Source organism: Brachionichthys hirsutus, chromosome 2 (assembly GCF_040956055.1).
Source record: "Brachionichthys hirsutus isolate HB-005 chromosome 2, CSIRO-AGI_Bhir_v1, whole genome shotgun sequence".
Lineage (NCBI taxonomy): Eukaryota > Metazoa > Chordata > Actinopteri > Lophiiformes > Brachionichthyidae > Brachionichthys > Brachionichthys hirsutus.
In genome coordinates this window covers 13,523,010-13,542,647 of record NC_090898.1, presented here as the reverse complement: position 1 = coordinate 13,542,647, position 19,638 = coordinate 13,523,010, and the positions used below count along the sequence as shown (strand labels likewise).

The window sequence follows — 19,638 nt, the reverse complement described above, 5'->3', positions numbered from 1 at the left end:
GCTTCAATATTCTGAGAATGCCAGTGGGTTTAAACACACACGCAAGCTGTTTGTGGCTTTCTAAGACTCAAAGCATTGCCCAACATGTCTTTCTTCTCTGGTTTTTATGGTTAGGCTTTGTTTATTCATTCTCGTTCCGAATGCCGGATTCTTCCTCCGCTGCCTTAACTTGTTCCGAAAAGCCGCGATTCCTCATCACAAAAGAATGAAAGAAGCCCTTAATGAATAACTTCATCTCCTCATCCTGGGCGTGAGTCAATAACCAGGGCAGTATGGTTGAACACAGAGCGAGTTCAGAGGCTCGTCCTCTACCCTGAACCTGGGGATGTATTAATTCTGACATGTTTATTTTCATAGCAAAGACATCATGACGGGTCTCCGACAAGACTAGCACATTTAGCTTTTGTTGAATCTCACAATGAGGGTTGGAAAAGGTTATGTGATCACCACCGTGTGTGTGTGTGAGCAAAGTCAGCCTGCAATCTCGGCTTTAGACAGCAGTGCCTGTCGAGAAAAACTGATCTCTGACTGCCCAGCGCATCACTTATAACTCACCCATCAGGCATTCACCCTGAGAACAAAAAAGCATTCACCCCTGATGCCGCATTCTTGAATAGAATTAGCGGTTTTGCAACCTGTCAAAGGAAATTATTTCAAGAAGGATTCCTCCTCCAGTCACTGATCTGCTGGTCAACTTTAGAGGGAATAAATGAAAGGGGTTCTTTGATTTTCCTTGTAGCAGCCTGTAAGGCTGGTGCCGATGATTGACACTTCTACCTGTTTGCCTGCAAGGATACTTGAACTTGGATTGTTTCTCTATATAATTACAGACATGGTGAATCTTCGAAATGAAACCTCATCCCTCTGTGAGCACAGTTGAACAAATAGATCAGGTTTCCTGATGGAACTCTGTTCTTTGGCGGAGTCTTCTGTCTGGGATATCGGATTATTAAGATCAGTGCGCTGGAATTTTGACGCCGTATCATCGCTCGTGGGCCAGGATTCCTCCTTTTGAATGTGTTTTCGATGTGAGACGTCTGTGTTTTTTTTTCGTCATCCTTTCTAATTTACGGATCTTTGTTAGTAGATTTCTCTTTGCAGGAATCCCATGTGAAGTTTCTCTTTCACATGGGATTTATTTTAAAAAGCTGGTTGCAATAATACAGTGCTTCAAAGTTTAACGTTTCCAGTGATGCTTGCAGATCCTTTTTGATCACAGGGAGCTGATTGAGGAGAGAACTGTTGGTTACTTTAGGTCGCCGTCTGTTTTGACAAAGGTGGACGTTTGTTTGAAATCTTAAATTCATGGAAAGCAGCCCTCTGTCATCATTCATCAGTCATTACCTCACAACACGGCAGTTGCATAACATCAGTGGCGCTTATTACATCCTTAAGCAATCGAAGCCTCAGAATGTTCTGTCGGGTAAACAACCCAAATGATTTTCTGCATTATTTGTATTTATGTTTTAATTCTTCCTTCTAATTTTTATTTTTTTAACAAAATCACACTTCAACAAAAAACATCTGATGTGTTTCGTCGTCGCTCTTTGATTTGTGATTTGCGGCCTCCGTCTTTAGGTGTGTTTGTAAATCGTCTGTGTGCGTGTGTGTGTGCGTGTGTGTCTGTGTGTGTGCTGATGATTGCGATTCGACACCCTTACAGATGGGAAAGATAAAGGAAACCGATGCACCAGATGGAACCATAAATAACCAGAGGACGTTTTTCGAGTCTCAGTCATAATGAACATTAATTACTACAGAGATTTGGTACCGAGAGACCTGACAGTAAAACGGATACTTTGCTGTGATTCACGCAACACTTTCTTGGTGTTGCATGCTCGTATTGTGTCTTGCACTGCTTTTACTCAGGACTTTTCATATTGTTCTCACATAATATAAATCACTGTGGTGCTGGGAGAGCTCATGCATTGCTAAATGGCTCGGCTATAGGAGAGAAGCACGAAACGTCTCCGGTGCTACACAACGCAGCTGAACGTTGAATGACCTGACAAATGAGTACGAGAAGCAGCTTAAGCGAATATTCTGTCAAATAAGCATTTGTTTGCTGATGATCTCCGTTATTTATGAGCGTGGTTGGTAATGGTATTTAGCTACTGGATGTATTAAGGTGTTATTTTTGCACCTGGATCCTCTCTAGAGGATGAATCTTAATGAAATGGGACATTGCGTCTCTTTTTTTTCCTCTCGAGCCACCAGAAAGATCATGTTTTTGACTGAAATCTTTTTTGGAGCTTTTGCATGGATTGACTTGAAATTTATTGCTCACATTCAAATCCTCCCCGAGGCGAAAGTGTCATTTGGCGATCCCTCATTCTTCTGCATCTCAATTATTAGGTTGAAATTTAATTAGTGATATGCTAATGCATGAATTGAGATGGGGACAGCTGATGTCCTTAGGTCACCTGAGCCTCTGCTCCAATTGGATCCCACTCAGAAAACTCCTTCTTTCCTTCTGCATCATGCATACCATAACATTCACCAAAGCCAACCAACCTTTAAACTATAATCTTACAATCCCCTCTGTCTTCCTCCCTCTTGATAGGACAAATGACACTACTTTACTGAATAAACAAGTTTAGATTGTTTTTTTAATGTATGTATCTTTATTAACCTTCAAGATTAAATGAAAATAAAGTGAAATGTAAAGTGTGCTTTTCAGAGCTGCTCCCAGTGGATGTGACTTGATTCACACATTCATGGAACTATTTTTTTATGCATCCATCCGTCCAGGTTTCATTGGAGCTGATTCATTGCTTTGAGCAGAATGAGTTTGAATCTCTTCGTCCTTTACCAACAATAATAGCCTTGCTTTTGTGGCCTGTTCTACAGCATCCATTTCCATGAGACGATCGTCTCATCTACAGCCGCTCTTCCGCTTTGCGGGCGAGAGGCGGGGTACATCTCGGAGATACGGGGAGAACATACAAACTCCGCACAGATCCTTCTTGCTGTGCGGTGACAGTGCTAACCACTACCCCACCCTAACCCTGTTCTACAACATTAATTGATTAAATAAGTTGAAAGCTTGTGAATATGCTGCATTTTCTTTCTGTCGCTGTCCTTTTCTCAACAGACATGTCCTGTCTTCCATTCATGTCTTTGAGGAATAGGCAGCTATAGCCAATATGCTAAGCCGAGGGGTTTATGGTGCAGGGCATTTCCTAGTGGGATCAGCTGGCTAACGCAGAGGGCTTATGATAAGGGTGGATATTGGAAGCTATGTAAACCTTGTTAAGATGCTCTTCCCCTGTGTGCAGGAGCTAATCCCAAACACCTGGTCCAGTTAACTGGGATCTTCGGGGCTCCATGATAAAAACCTGATCATGCTTCCAGTTAATCTATTTGCATTCTCACTACACCTCCATTCTAGCAGTTGCACATCTATCTAACACTCAGCGATATTTTCTTTCCCCATATCTACCTGAAACGATGGGCTGTGGCAACTAGTCCAACTTAAATATGATTGATTAGTCCGGCGCTTTTCGTCCATCCACCCATCCATCGTGGATGGATGGGTGGATTCAAACCTGTATCCAACGCTTTATTCACGCCTGCCCCAGATTTTATGGCAAATGTTCCTTTCACAGTTTCATGGATATCCTTTGAGCGGCGCTTGTTTCCTGACAAACCATCAAACAAGCCGATGCAGGAGAAAACATGTATAAAATAGAAAGCATTAAACACTCCTATAATTTATCATCCTGCTGAAACCCTTCTCAATCCTCATGATCTCAGCTGCGCATTGGTTGCAGTTAGCATTCCATCGTCTTGACCACCTTAGATTCACTACCTAACCGAACCCTTTGCTCCTTTTTTCAGATGTGGACGAGTGTGCAGAAGCGTTGGACCACTGCAGCATCGACGCCATCTGTCAGAACACTCTGAAGTCGTACAAATGTATCTGCAAGTCAGGCTACAAAGGGGATGGCAAACATTGTGAAGGTAAGGAGGGGGGGTCGATGCCCTCATTTTCACCTGTGAGGAGCGGAATAGTCGTCGGCTCCCTTTCTGTAAGGGCACGTCATCCTGATTCATCGTGTCCCCCTGAGCACAAAGCGTTCGTCCAGCAGAGACTTAAAACTAGCGCGCTTCTGTCTCACTTAACTCGTTCATTTCAAAAAGAGCGAGCGCTGGATTGATGAAGGGGAAAGCCTGGCGTGGAGTGCTGCTTTCTGACATGACGAAATGAAGCATTAACTTTCCTGAACCGGTTGGAGGAGAGAATTAAGATAGCGACTCAAACAGCATTTAAAGACCCTGCCAAGAAAGTCTGAATATTTCCACAGCCAGTCATCGTAGCCTGTCAGACATATTTCTGTTTTTCTAGACTTCTCGATGCACCCAAAGCCTCCAGATCATTACAATTTTTTATTAGTGTTATTACAAAACCATATTTTGCAATGTCATCCCACCCCTCCCCCCTTTACTGTTATTATTCTTTCATTTTAGTTGACCAGCTATTTTTCCATGGCCTTCAGCCTGTAGGTCATAAAAGTGTGCTTTATTGAATCTATTGAAAAATATGCGCATGTTAGGCTTTCCATTGAACCAAAGGCTCTTTTTTTTTTTGGCTTTTCAAGGCAGATATAATGGTGGTGACATTCAAAAGCAATGCACAGAAGAAGTCGTATAATCTATGTACTCCATTAGCGTCAAATGATGCAGCGTAGAGGATGAAGATAATGACAAATAAAAGCCTTGTTGATTGACTTGCTTAAACAAATTCACACTGGATTTATAGATTTCTTTGGGGGCCTCTGTTCAATGTGGCCTGCAGAAATAACTGAGATCGCATGATTCTTTACGTGTGGAGGTATTCTCTTGATTTTTATTTATTTTTTGGTGCATGTTTTGTCTTTGAAACAGGTTTTATAAAACCAGAAGTCCTTGTTTAATGCAAATATTTAATCTGAAGGCTTCCGCAAACATTTTGAAGACGTCTTGTTTTTTTGTGTGTGACTTTTCTCAGAGAGATGGTTAAAAAAAAGAAAAAGAAAAATCACAATCTCTGTAATTTGTGATTTCAACCGAAAAAAAAAACAAATCAACCCAAAAACAAAGCAATCTGAAATGTTATTCCTCTGTATCAGTCACAGTCATAGCTGGGGGGTCCAGCTATGTGGCACCTCATTGCTGTCAACATGGTGAGTTGTGTGAAGCATCTGCATTTTAGTTTGTTTTGTTTTGTTTTGCTTTGCTTTGTTGCTGTTTTTTCTGTTGTCAGTACCAAAATCCATATCTTCTTCTCCTTCTTCACCGTCTGCTCTTTTTTTTTCAGCTCTCTATGAGTCCTCTGTAAAAACCGGTCTCTAAATGAACACAATGCGTTTCTCAATCGAAATCGTTCTCTGGAGAGATGTCAGTAAACAGTAAAGTTATAATTTCCTTCTCACCAAAAATACACTCCTGTCTTTTCATTAAATCCCTTCAGAGCCTTCGCCACAATGACTTACAACAAATTTACCAGAGCAGATATATTCTGTGTCGTGACTGTTTGGCAGAGACATACAACTGTGAAGTGATGAAGATGATTATTATTATTATTTTTATTTGTTTTCACTGGTACATCAATTTCATGTTTTCATACTGAATTTTGTTATTCCAATTTATTTCTTTATAATAAATACCAAAATAAATCTATTTTCTGCGTAGCGCACATTCCGGACAAAGGGTTCCTAATTTATTTGATATATAAGGACATAAGATTCAGGAAACAACAATAAAAAATACTTTCTTCTCATCATTATATATATAAAATCAACACTTTGTAAAGAGACAGAAGGCAGATGTGATGAGCGTCACATTAAAACAGCTCCATATGGGAGGACGACTACTCTTCTGTTATCTGGTGGTGGGTTTACAAAGGAACAGAGAAGTGATGCGTGATTGAGTGCTGTGATAGTGGAATGACAGATGTGTGGGAAGTGGAGAATCAGGAAGCAGGAGAGTGTTTCTTTGTTCCGATCCCATCCCTCTGCTGTCAAGTCCAATTAAGCCCCGTGTCAAGCAGACGACGACCAGGATCATGGGCTCTAAATGGGCCAGTAAGTGATGAGTGGAAGTGTGCTGGGTTCTCAGCCCACCTTCTGGGCCCTCTTCAACCATTATCTTAACCGTAACAGACAACTCCACTCAGGCTGTCATATCAATCTGCAGCCTCTCTTTATCTCTCCGCCTCTGCTTCCTCATTGATGTGTCACACTTCCTCACTTTAGTCACAAGGAATGATGAACTCTAGGGTTGTTGTTGTTTTGTTTTTTTCATTCTGATGATCAATATTTGATTTTTTTTTTTTTTTTTGCCCCACTCTGTGCTGGAGGCATTTCCACCCTTCAGTCAATAGTTCTACTACATATGATATTAAAAAGCCTGTAAGAGATTAATAAAACAAAGCCATTTCTGCAAAGCTCTGTTACATTCCCATGTTAAGTAAAAAAATCACCTCCTGATTGGGATAGCTGATTACCCCGAAGAGCTCTAAACGTCTAATTTTAATAGTGCACCAAATGGCTTAATGGCTGCCAGAGATTTCACTGGCAATAGGGAAAAATGATTTGCTTTGTCACGCTTAAATGAGAAAATAGATAGTAGATTCTCATTAGCTTAATTTCAACGCAGCTGGGTTTTCAGAAGAATCGGATTGAAAATCGAGTTATTTGCCTTTGTCAGTGAAAGGATTCACAAACTAGGAACTTTCCTTGGTGCAACATGAAACCTAAAATAACGACAAATCATAAAATGCTAAACTACAGCGCTATGCTATAAGGCATGCCGTAAAAATAGACTAAGTAAAAAAACAAAACAAAGCATAGGAATATAAAAATCCACCACAAAAACAGCAGTGGTTCAAGTCTCTGAACCAAAACATGAGATATGAATCTAAATCTTTAAACCAGACTAATTCTTTCTTTAATTTTTTTAGTTAATGTAGTTAGATATATCTTATTTTAATATATTTTATTTTACTTTTTAATTTTTTTTAAAATGTTATATTGGTCTTTATTTAATGCTGTCATGAAGACAAGGTCTTCTTTTACACCAATTAGCTCAGTGAGACGGGATGTGTGCACGTTCACGTGCACGTTCTTATTCTACAAAGAGCCCGATCAACAGTTTTATTCTGTCTCCAGTGTTTTCACTAAGCTTTGCTAATTTGCCAGAATTTGGCTTCATTTTTCTTTTTTTTTAAGATTCTCTTCTGGTTCTACGCAGGAGAAGAAACAAATGTGGAGCTATATTCTTTCAAGGCTGCCGTAGGTTGCAGCGAATTCCGAATGTCCTGCTCTCACGCCGTTTCATTTCTTCTTCAGATGTCGATGAGTGTGCGACTGAGTACAACGGCGGCTGCGTCCACGAGTGCATCAACATCCCAGGAAACTACAGGTGCACCTGCTATGATGGCTTCCGCTTGGCACACGATGGGCACAATTGTCTAGGTGAGTGCATGATGTTTGGAAGTGAGGGGTGTGCACTTATTGTGCGAGTGTGTGTGTGTGTGTGTGTGTTTGTGTGTGTGTGTGTGTGTTTGGGGGCTTCACAGCTGACCTATTTATCCAGGGAAATGTTGTATGAGCTTTTTTTTGGGTCAGGTACATTAAACAGCACGTGCTAAATTTCAAACTCGGCCAAAACACAAGCTGTGAGGCGGCGTCACGTCTTCTCTCTGCATGTCTGACGCCACATCACAGATGGTAATGTATGACTCGTGGGTGAATTGAGCTCTTATTGCACTGCTGCTTCAGATATGAGCTATTTCCACATTTCGCCTAGCAGGTAGTCGCCAAATGGAAAAAAAAAAGAGAAAAAGAAAAGTGCCTCGTTTTTAAATCCGTCTAGTGGAAAGGGCTGAATTTACCAGCAGGCTGTGCTTTCCCGTGGATTGATATTTCACCTGTGTACAATTCATATTAACACGGACAAGTTATTACCTTTAAACGTTAAATGAAATGGAAACCACTTCCTGCTGTTGTGAGCTACGAAATGTAGACATTAGCCACCTACGTAACCCGTCTTCCTGTCCTGCTTGTCCTCCACCCATCATGCATTTCATATAGTTTTGCTTTGAAACCCACATCAGATCCTGCTTCTCCTCAAGGAGCACCTCTCTCACTCGGTCACAACCTCAGCAGCAAACTCACACTGTGTTTTTTTTTTTTTTTTTTGAGGAAAGCAAAGGATGACTCGTTAGAGCGGAATTCACATTCGGCTAAAGCGATGACAGAAGAGACTTAGCGGCACTTAACAACTATTCTTTGTGGAAGGGTTCTTACATGTGGGCACTCAAGGTAACACACGTCAGTCCCGCATTTACTTGATGAACTGGGATTAAGGCGCATTGGAATGGCAGACGCTCACGTTTTTAGATCAATAATAGACATGCACCGACTTGACAATGCCCTTGAATGCATCTCAGACTCTCTCTCCTCCTCTCACTCTTGGCATGCTCGTTCCTTCTTTCCCCGTCCCTCGCGTTCTGTCTCATCCTCGCTCATGCAGTTTTATCCTCGGTGTAAACCAGGGCTATTTTCCAAGCCGTTTAGCAATGGCGTTCAGCTGTGTGTGCACCATTTGCTGTGCTGTGGATCAGCTCCTGCCTTGCGCGCAGGTGTGTAATTGCGATATATGGTTGTGTAGCGGCTGCTAATGCGTCGAACGGAGCTGCATCGATCAATGCCTGCGATACGATTTGTCATAGTGATACACACTCGATCAAACAAGCTTTTTCGGTTTTCTATCTTCTCCCCCTATATGTTCGGTTTGAATAATTTAAGGCCTGAAATTCATGGTCACACTTGATTCTCTCATGTCTCCGCGATGACATCAATCTTATTGTTGAATGAGTGCATATATTTCTTAATCTCAGCGTAGACACACTGAACTATGTGCATGTGGCTGTCAACTAAAAATCCCAACACTTTCCTGGAGACCTCAAAGGACTCCAAAGACTTCTGTCTCTCAAGATCAAACTCATTGTAATGCCTGCACTCTGCTCTACTAAGGAAATAATGCTCAGCACAAACGCAAGAAGGGAGGGGGGGAAAGGTATAGCTGAGGTTTCTCGTTAAGACCCCAGCTTCCCCTTCCAGGTTTAAGCTCTTTATGGCCCCTGAGAAAAGATTAGTCCCTTTGGCCCCCCGACTGGAGAGCAGCTAAGCAGCTGGTTCCTAGACAAGGTCAGACGTACAGACCGCTTATAGTCCAGATGTGCCCCAGGCTTCAGAGTCGGAAGCATTCGCCTGATCCTCAAAGGTTCACGTTGAGTTTAAAGTCTCAGATCTTTTAGGAGCTTCTCTTTGGATTTATTCCATGTTGTTTTCCCTCGAAGCTCCATTGAATTCTGTTGACACTTTTAATATGGCCGTACTGTCAGCAGCTGTGACCAGAGGCATTATGACATGTGTCACATGACCTTTTACTACCTGTCTGGCCGCTTTCTTGCCGTTTCAATGGAAGAGGTGCTTAAAGTACCCTCTCTTTAACGCTTTCTGTCTCCAGCCCTTGAATTTGTGGTGATTGTCCAGACCTTCGTGGGTCAAACTTATGGGAAAGCAGCTGCATTTTAGAATATGTAGCATCTTTTCAGCAACATCTATCTTCATTAGACCTCGGTCCAGTAAAAGCTGTGGTGTCCATCACTTCCTGTTCTCTGCTGTCAGACTTAGTAGTCACCGGTGCGCATGTGATTGTCAGCTCAGGGACATGACTTTGGCCAACGCATGCACATCCCTGTCCGTGCCTTCTCTGTTTGCTCGCTGTTGCACGGCCCACACGGCTCCTTGTAATTGGATGTGTTGGCAGCCTAATGACATTGGGCGGTGGCAGGAGGCGGCGGAGCGTGAAGCAGAGCGCTGGCTAGCGCGTCTCCCCGGCGGTGCTCCGGTTTCTGAGGCCTGCCCTGCACCCCACAAAGATGTCATGAAGTCAACAAGGTGGAAGCAATACAATATCACAACACGCTGCTCATGCACTATGTGGAGTCCCCCCTCAGACCTCACGGGAGAGCAGAAGCGAAGCATATAAGAGCTCGATGACATCTTTTTATAACTGACACGACTATTATCTTGCAGATGTAAAGGAGGGATGGCATTTAGTCAGCACACCTCTTTTATGGCGCGGCTGTAAAGGCTTTCTGGGTTTTAGGAAAAACAGAGGAATCAATGTCAATTTAATCCAAAACACACATCCTCTTTAGAATGAAAACCAGATGCAGGAAGGCTATTAGTTCCCCACTGTAGCACCACCGTCCCCACATTTATGACCCGTGTGTTTTGTTTGAGGTCCTGCAGGAACCCGAGTACCCGCTTATCGTTGCCAGTTCATTAAACGATGTCAAGTGGCTTAATATCGTAATACTGTGAACAAACAATCCCCCTCTGTGTAGCCACTAGAAATCACATCTCATCTGTCTGAAATGAAAAGATGCGCAAATGCAATGTCTGGTAAGCGGCTTCAAGCAGATGTTACGGATGCTGCTTCGTAGATGCATTTTTATCAGAGCATTGTTTTCTTCTTCCCCATATGCTTCCCCCCCCCCTCCCATTAGGTGCACAGGTTGTTCTCTGGAAGTCTTGGTTTCCACACACACACACACAAACACACACGACCTAACAAGCCGCGCACCTTTTTGATTTTTAGCGATCAGCAATGATTTTGCTTGTATCGATCCAGCTGAGCACAATTGCCTGAGCAATCCGTTGGGAAATGGATGCCCTTTAACGTTCCCCAAGCGGCGTAGCATGATTTGCAACAAAACAACCGATGTCACTGCGGTTCTGAAACGGGTTTCTGACGAACAGCTTTGAAGTGGCAACTGAGAAAATTCCCCATCAATTAACAGTGTTTACTGTTAATTGATGGTCGTAATTGTTTAGTGGCAGTGTTTAATTGCAGATCATATTTAGAATCTCAGAGTCCTCGTCCGGCTTCGTTTTCAGGATCTTACGCCACGGTCGGCCAATGAGACGGTTTCACACTTATGCATAACCGACCGAGTCGTCTCTCCATCTATTGCTGCTCTATAAAATGTATTTCTTTTAAGTGCGCTGTCCGCTCTGCAAGGGGAATTACGATGAGCTTCTCTCCTTCACTGGCGCTGGAACCGGTTGATTCTTAAGTGGGAGAAGTGCTATTGATGATCACCTTTTTAAATCCTAACTATGTAGGATTGAGTCGGGGAATTGAGCATCTAAACACCCGGAGAGGAATTTGGGATAGCACAGACACTCACTGGGACTTAACGACAACCCTCTTCTCTTACCCCGCCGCTTCCTCAGCGGCCAGTCTCTTCTCTGTGGTTGTGAAATGCAAGGATGAGCTTCGGACAAGAGTCTGTCCACAGATCGCAAGAGAGGAGCTGGAGTGACGAGGGCGGATTTGAGATTGGTGCATTAGCCAGCTTCTGAAGACCATATCAGCACTCTGTCTCTTCTCTTAGGATTGTTCAATCTCATCCACCATGAAATGAGTAATTCCAGCTAAACTCACAGGCAGGGCTTTAAGGGAAACTCAAGCCTGAGATTAGGCTTAAGGACATAAGCGGTAGCAGACTGGGAGCCGTCAGACATCAACGCAGGGCCCTCTTGTCTCCTTGGTACAAGGCTGTCCACCCAAACACTTATCTTGGGGTTTTTGTTTTTAAAATACTTCCAGACATGTTTTGGGGGAAGAGATAAATACCATTTAGCATGATTTTAGCTCAAGGTTCTTCATTTCAGAAAAAACTGGAAGCAGGATCTGTGCTTATTTACCAAAATAATTACCCGGGAAGCAGGCCCAAAGTCCAAAATGTCTGCATTCACTCTAAGCTGTGCTTGTTTTTATGTATATATTGATATAAAAATCCAGCAGTCACTGCTGATTTAAAAATCACATGTCACAGTAAACAGTGATTTTTTCTTATTCAGCTGTATTAGACGCAGCTGGTTTGGGAGACCCGAGGTGCTAGAAGCACTTAATAGTTCAAAGCTAAAAATAGAATAGCCAAGACATCTAGGATTTAAGAAAGTGTGTGTTCGGCAGATGAAAGATCAGGGGGGCTTGGGTTCAAGCTGTTCTTTCAAGTGGGTGAAGAAAAGGTGTCTTGAATTCCGGTAGCGCCGGGGAAAAAAGAGGAAATCCTGTGTGAAATGGTAAAAAGGATCCTATTTTAATTGGAGTTGGACGTTTATGTGACACTCCTCCCTCACTGGTGCCCGATAATCTAGCAGAGCAGCTCGGGCGTCCCCTGCGTGGCGTTCACCGGCTGGTTGGCTGCACATGGCTCTGATTTGCTGCCTTATTAAAGCGTGTGCAGCTCCTCAGCTCCTGTAAATGAAATGCCCAGAGAGGCCGGTCTGACCGCTCACCTCCTTGTCTCTGGCGAGTCTAGACTAGAGCGGCGCAGTATTTCCTTTGAGCGTCGCCGTTACAATGTGGCCATGTGCAACAGCCGCGTCGTTTCAGACGCAACGTCCAATAAGTTATTGGTCAAGTGTAATTAGACATGTTCATTTCCTCAAGTGTAATATTGACGCATATAGTGTTAAAAGCGGGGAAGTGTAGAAATTCCCTGTATATTTTTTATATTGTAATATAAAATGCAGGAAAAAGTCATTTAAGAAACTGCAATGTCAGATTTTTCCAGTGTCGTGCAGGGTTAGTTTAGACCACAGAGACATGTCTAGCAGACACGAGTCAAGGAATGGAATAGCTGCATGGACGGCCTCGATGACAGACACCAGACGCGGGTTTTTCGGTGACGTTTTCACGCTCTGCCGGCAGAAGAAAAAGCCAAAACAAAAACCTCTGGGTCAGTAATAAATGCATCCAAAGTCACTGAACCTACTCACTGGAAAAAAAAAAAAAAGAGTTCAGGAGTTTCTGTAAGGCAGCCACCATGTTTATATGGCTCTAAAGCTCTGTGCAAGGCCAAATGTTATATATACAGTCAAGGCTATCTGAGAAACCAGCGGACATGGCCTCCGCAAACACAACCAATCTCTTAATCTCTCTCCGTTTGAACCTTTCCTTTCCCTTCGTCTGCTCAAACCAAGCAGTGACATGTCTCTTCTTTCACAAGTCAGGGCAGCCTTTTAACTTGATTAAGACTTTTTTCCAAAAAAATAATTTAAGTCCAAATAACACGAGCACTTCGACTGGCCATGCCAGAACCCTTTTCCGCTTGGAAATATTTGCTTTGGACGCCAGCCTTGCCCGGCATACAACACAGGCAATTATGGGAGCTATTTAAACAAGAGAGATCTACTGACAGGCGACGCCTCATTTGGAGGGATGAAGGAATCAGGAAATGAAACCTTCATTGATGCGCTGAGGGGATGGAAAGTGAATTCCCTCCGTCCCTCTGAGGCTGGCTGCATTTCTCATGGGCATTTGGCGCATGCATGAGGGCCGTTGTATTTGTGTAGACTTTACATGTTTAAAATTCTGGGTTTTGTGCGAGCGAGAGAGAGAGAGAGAGAGGGGGGGGGGGGGAGGGGGAGAGTTGTGCATTTGGATCTTTCCCTGTGCGAGTTGTGCTGTTTGGATTGTTGCAGCCTGCTAACAGTTTATCTGCAAAGGTGCAGCTGTAGGTTCTCGGCGGCTTCCGTCCGCTCAAAGGTCTTCTCTCTGTTGCTGCCACTTTGATGATGGAGAGATTAGACCAGTAGTCAACACCAAGGCAGCCACCCAGTTTAATGAATACCTGTACCCACCCCCAAACCACCCCCCCCTTTACTTTGGCTTGAAGTCTACATTTTAACTTTGCTGAACAGTTTTTTTTTTCGCCGCGTGCCCTGCCTCGGCTGGTCACAACAATGCTTTTCCTGTTGACCTCAACTGACATGCCGCACTGTTTTCACAGGGAAGAGACGTCGTTGGGGATGGAATGTTAGAACAGGGCAGCAAACCTGGCACGCCAACGGAGATCATGATTGCCACCTGCTTCTTACCTATAAATAAACCCGGCCTAGAGCACTCGTGTCAGGCTAAATGCCACTTTGTGACTACAGTGTATGTGTGTTTGGCGATTCCATGTCTCTGCATGTGGAGAAAAGACGAAAGGAATGGACAGAGTGAAGTTTAATTTCTAACTCTGCTGGGCTGAGAATTCCCCAGAAAGGAAACTTAATCCAGAGGCCTTCTCAGACTGGACAAATAGACAGTAAATTAGTTTCGCATGACGGTTTATAAAAGAAAAAAGCCCTGTGTATACAGCGGCTTATTGATGCATCGAGCAGAGGGATGGATAAGGTTCCAGTGTGGTCAGTCGTGAGGGACACGGCCCAGGTCTCCGGAGGGGGGGGGGGGGGGGGGGGTATGGAGTGTCACCTCCAGAGGTTCGGCGCAGTCACGCACACTGGAAAATGAAAGCAGCATTGTGCGAGAGCCTTCACGGGTGCAAATGGACAAGCTATTAAAAGATTCCTAGAGATATTCCATTGCTTTGTTGCTTTTGTGCAGTCGCGCACGAGTTGGGGAAAGTTTAGCACCATTAGTGGAGCAGCGCTGTGGCGTGCTCGCCGGTCGTTGTTAGTTCCGTTCTTTTTTTTTTTGCACCCAGTTTGCCTTTCCTGCCCAACGGCGAGACAAGGCCTCAGGAGACACCTTTGTAATTGCTCCGACTTTTTTACGCACTTGAAGAGGGTTCACATGGTTGCTTGTTACCCCCCCCCCCCCCCCCCCCCCCCCCCTTGTCCCTGGCTCTGGTCTCTTTCGGCCTCTGCTACCCCACCCCACACTCTTTCCTGTCTATTCTTGCATTCCTCCATTCATTGGGCTGACAGACACTCGTCATCAGCAGGTACTCCGGCCCAGGTGGATCAGGTTTCCCTGGTGCGAGAAGATTGTGCTGCATGTGCATTTTCTTATGGGTCAGAGCTGCAAAGTGTGGGGTGTGGGGGGGCAGTTCAGGGTAACTGGGTAACACAGGGTAACACAGAATAGCCAAAAATGGACTTGGGGCTTTTTCCAAAGTATCTGTATTGTTGTTGTTGTTTTCTGTTCTTTCCTTTTGTATTCTGTGCTGCGTCTTGAATTTAATTTTCTTAACTGCTTCATCCAAAGTCCGGGTCACGGCATCTACTGGAGGCAGGCTGCGGGCGAGAAGCTGAGTACACCCTGGACAAGTCGCCAGTTCATCGCAGAGCCAGACAATAACTCAAGCACACTCACACCTACGGACAATTTAGCGTAACCAATTCACCTAATTTGCATGTTTTTGGTGGTGGGAGGAAGCCGGAGAACCCGGAGAGAACCCACGCAGACACGGGGAGAACATGCAAACTCCTCACAGAAAGGCCCCCCAAGCTGGATTTGAACGTCTGACCTACCCACAGCATCACCTTTACTGTTCTGTTATAGTAGTACTTCTTTCTCCTTTTCTGAGAGTAATTTGGGATACTACATTTTACTAATACCTGCCAATGGATGCAGCATATGTGTGTTGAATACTGTCCCTGTTTGGTAATGATTACAGTTTCTTGTCCTTTTAAAATGTGTCATGATCTGATCCCAGACTGTTTCCAGAAAACCGTAATCTCTGTAGTATTTTTTTTTTCCTATTCTGAAGCGTCCTTATTAATTTTTGTTCCGTCTGTCTGTCTGTCTGTCTGCTGGCAGATGTGGACGAGTGCTCGGAAGGCAACGGCGGCTGCCAACAGATTTGTGTCAACATGATGGGCAGCTACGAGTGCCGCTGCAGAGAAGGATTCCTCCTGAGTGATAACCAGCATACCTGCATCCAACGGCCTAAAGGTTAACCACACGCACACACACTCACACACACTCACACACACTCACACCATTGACATCTAAATGATTATGTATGGGAAATAGAAGGGAACGTGCTGTTCAGTGCTTCAGCAAGGAGATCACTATATGTGGTGAAAGCTCATTATTTTCAGCAACATTTGGATGATGATGAATCTCTCTGTTGAGGTCCGGGCGGTTTGAATTAAATGATGATATTATTAGATAAACTAAGAATGGGATAGGCCCTAACAGGCCACATGAAAGCTGAAAAGAGTGTCTCCGGTCTGGGGGGGGAGATGAAAAAGGGGGATAAATCTTTTTTGGGGGGGGTTTCCACCCGCCCTTTCAAATTGAACCAATTCGGTGCTTGGCAGCTTTTTAAGGCATGGGTTGTATGAGAGGGGCCTGTGGGGAGCCGTGAGCAGAGAAAACAATTAAAGGTGCAGCCCGGGGCAGACACACCTCTTCTTTATAGTGAATTCCTGTGGGAAGGAGACGTGACAGGAGAAGCTGCAGAGCCAACCTGCTTTGAGGCTTGCTCATCAGACACCGGCGCACTGTGGACACGCATGCATTTCTGTCCTCATGGCTGCATGTAAAGGAACTATCTCTGTTTTACACATTGTCCTCGAGGACATTTGTCTTTGTCTGTGAAGCAGCAGGACGGTGGTTACAGTCAGTAACAGATCCACCCCGGTTTGTTAAAATCATTAAATATATTTAATGCTGTGAAGATATTTTATGCTAGCTTTTTTTTTGGGGGGGATGAAAGAAGACCTGAATGAAGAACAGTATTTTCTGCTAACTTTGGGAATAAAAGAGCACTTACAAAATACTTCACATTTTTGACAGAACATTTTTCTTTTCCTTCTTTTATTTGTCCCACATTAAAGTTAAATGTATTTATTTTTCTTCTGATCTTTTGTCTTCCTCTTTTTCTTTTCCTCCTTCATCATCTTGCATTTTCACTCATTAAAGAAGGGGGGGCTTTCTTTTATTACTTCCTTCTGTTTCTCCCAGTGGCGATCCTTGGATCACATCCCCGTCCTTGTATTTAATATCTGTATTTTCTTTGGCCTATACCTGTGTGTTATTTTGTAAGTAATACCTGTCAGATGTTACTTACCGGTACCTGGTTAGAAAACGAGTGTTACCTGGCTAATATTAGCTATTGTTACGATATCCATTGGCCTCAATCATTTGCTTTTCTTCTGGCTTTCTTTTCTTCTTCTGTGCCTGATGGCCACGCAGGTACATTTTCTTCATTGTCCTCTGCATCTATTTTTCAGCTTCGGATTCTTCTCTGCCGATAATGAGATCTCACAGCATTATTTATTTGACCTTTGAACACAACTGTCCAGAGTTACATAGTTTTATAGCTTAATTTTCTTAATTAGCCTCCAGCGCCTTTGCTATATGTAAAATACAGTCTTGAACTGACACAGGAAATGTTCAGATGAAGCGATAATATGAACTGTCCCGCCCACACAGATGTTCAACCAATCACAGTCAATCAAAATCATCATACAATGCTAACATTGTTAGTGAGAATTAACATTTTACTCCCACTGGAGAGCCCCAGTGTTCGCAATAAATAATTAATTCATAAAAAAAAAAGTGCAAAAACTAGTTTCAATTTCAACTGAACTTTAAAGTCACATGCTTCTGCAGCAGATTTAGGTCTTTGGGATTTTGACACCTGAATATAAAATATTATCCAAGTAATTATCCAGCTGTCTACAGATGTCATCTCTTTTGTTTCCCGGGGTTTGCAGCATTTAGAAAAACCCTAACACCATATTCGTCGCTGGCCTCCTTGTCCCTCATCTATGTTGTAAGATAACTCCTCACGCTGGGAGTCATTAGACTGTGATGTTCATATGTCCCCTGGACGGTGAACCCAGGGGTCCTGGAAATCTGCTTCATGAGATCAGTCTGGCCTAGTGAACTGTCAATGTTTACATTTCATAAACGCAGTGTTATTTGAGTGGAGTGAAAATCTGGATCGTGTGTTTCAAAGCACAAAGTCTATATCAGCGTGAACGGCGGTCTTGTCAAGGTCCCTCCCCCCCCCCCCCGTCTCTCTTTTACTTCCTATCTCTCCGTCTTTCCTGATAAATGTCCCGACTTCCTGTTAATCCCCCATTTTCACAATCATTTTCTCTTTATTGCCTCCAGATGACACCCATTTGGACGCAGAGATTGTGACTGCCATAAATCTACAAACTTTCTCCACTCGCCGGAGAGGCTTCCCGTCATTGTTCCATTATTTTTCCAAAGACTAACAGACAGAACAACTGCTAATCCGCTTGTTATTACTTCTCTGAAAGCAAATGGATGTAGCTGGGAACTGCTTCACCGAGTTATTGGACAATAACCCTGCAGGATTGTTGCAAAGTATCACCTTCCTCGCTAACTGAAAAATTATGCACAAGTCGCTCAAAGGGAGGGGGGTGGAAATGATTCCAAAAATTAAAACTGATCTGATCCTCCGGCCGAATTGGTTTAAGCACAACCCTCCATCCATTCTCCAAGGGTCCTCTTAAAAGAGCAAAGCCTGGAGCGCAGTTTGCCTGTGAGCTTTATTGTTCTCATTAAAAAGACATCAGCTTTCCATTTTTTTCGTTAATTGGTCAGGTGTTCCCCGGGCAACCTCTGCAAGTCTTTCCGGGGACGGTGGAGGACTGGTCACTGCAGTGCGTGGCGTTAACAGACTGTTTCCCCTGCTGGTAGGAAGCCCCTTGTTAGCAGTGAGCCTGTGCCAATTAGGCAGCCGGGGTCTGCCAGCCTCTCGGCTAATGACAACGTCGCTGCTGGCCTGCTTCTTATTAGACCTGCCCCTGCAGCCCCTCCCCGGACAGGAATAGCTCAGGCCGAAGGAAGGCTCCATCGCCGGCTGGACAAAATGTAACAGTTCATTTATTCTCCCCAAACAATTCTCCCAGTCAAGGAATAAAGCCTTTGAAGGGCCAGCCAAGGTGCTTAGCGGTTGATCGGAATGCCATTTAGGTCAACAAGGGCTCCACTGCTTTGCATTTGATTTATTGTCTCCCTTCTATAGGAGCATAACAGGGACATAATATATGTGCGTGAGACGGGATCCAGCACATTGCAATTGTGGAATTTCAGGCTCAGTCAGCCCACACATCCATAATTTTAGTCCTGTACAATTTTGAATGTCCGGACCAGCAATTAGCTAAAGTGTTCACTGATGGGCGTAAGTTGCATATTGTCACTTTTGAATCGGCCGCTTTCGTGTCGCACAAAATATGATTGCATGGCGACAAGTTGTCAGGTTTGCGGAGTTTTTCCGTTTAGGCACGGCTGAAGAAGTTCAACCAAAGCAAGCCAAAGGCGAGATTGAACTTTTAAGAAGTTGAGTCCTCTGGATCAAGCATCCTGTCGCTCTGCCAATCAGTATGAGGGAGCGAGTGTCTCTGGGATTGTGTGGAAAGATGTGGGATGGCAACAAGAAAGTCTGAAAGCTCGCACCAGCCTGATGATTAGATTACATCTGCAGCTCATTGCGGAGAAAACCTTTAGCGCTTAGGGATATTTATGAGTCCTGAGGCTTTACTGTCAGGTTTCACTGCCGAAGACGCGCACAACGCAAACAGATGAGCGTAAATTAACCACAAGCAAGGTTTGCAGGAGGAAGTCTATTATGCAATATGTGTCATGTTTCTCCTTTTTAATAGTTTGTTGACAGATATTTAGCGAAACATCAGGCTGATCGATCAGCGAGCGTTTCATTCCTCCACAGAAGCGTATGTTCCAGTGACGTGAGGCAATATTTGCTTATTGCACCAATCCGACGCATTCCTCCACAAATGACCCTTGTTGTCTTTTATCACCTGACTGCAGATATGAGCTTTGCTCCTTTTTTTG

The 19,638-nt window shown here is 43.9% G+C and overlaps 1 protein-coding gene across 1 annotated transcript in view; it reads left to right on the top strand.

Moving 5' to 3' along the window:
• The window catches only part of scube3 (signal peptide, CUB domain, EGF-like 3), a 58,801-nt gene that overhangs the window by 10,878 nt on the left and 28,285 nt on the right, over positions 1–19,638 (top strand). Inside the window, exons 2-4 of the mRNA XM_068745165.1 lie at positions 3,841–3,963; positions 7,332–7,457; positions 15,619–15,753. Of these exons, the coding sequence (XP_068601266.1) occupies positions 3,841–3,963; positions 7,332–7,457; positions 15,619–15,753 (384 nt within the window). The remainder of the gene's footprint in view (positions 1–3,840; positions 3,964–7,331; positions 7,458–15,618; positions 15,754–19,638) is intronic.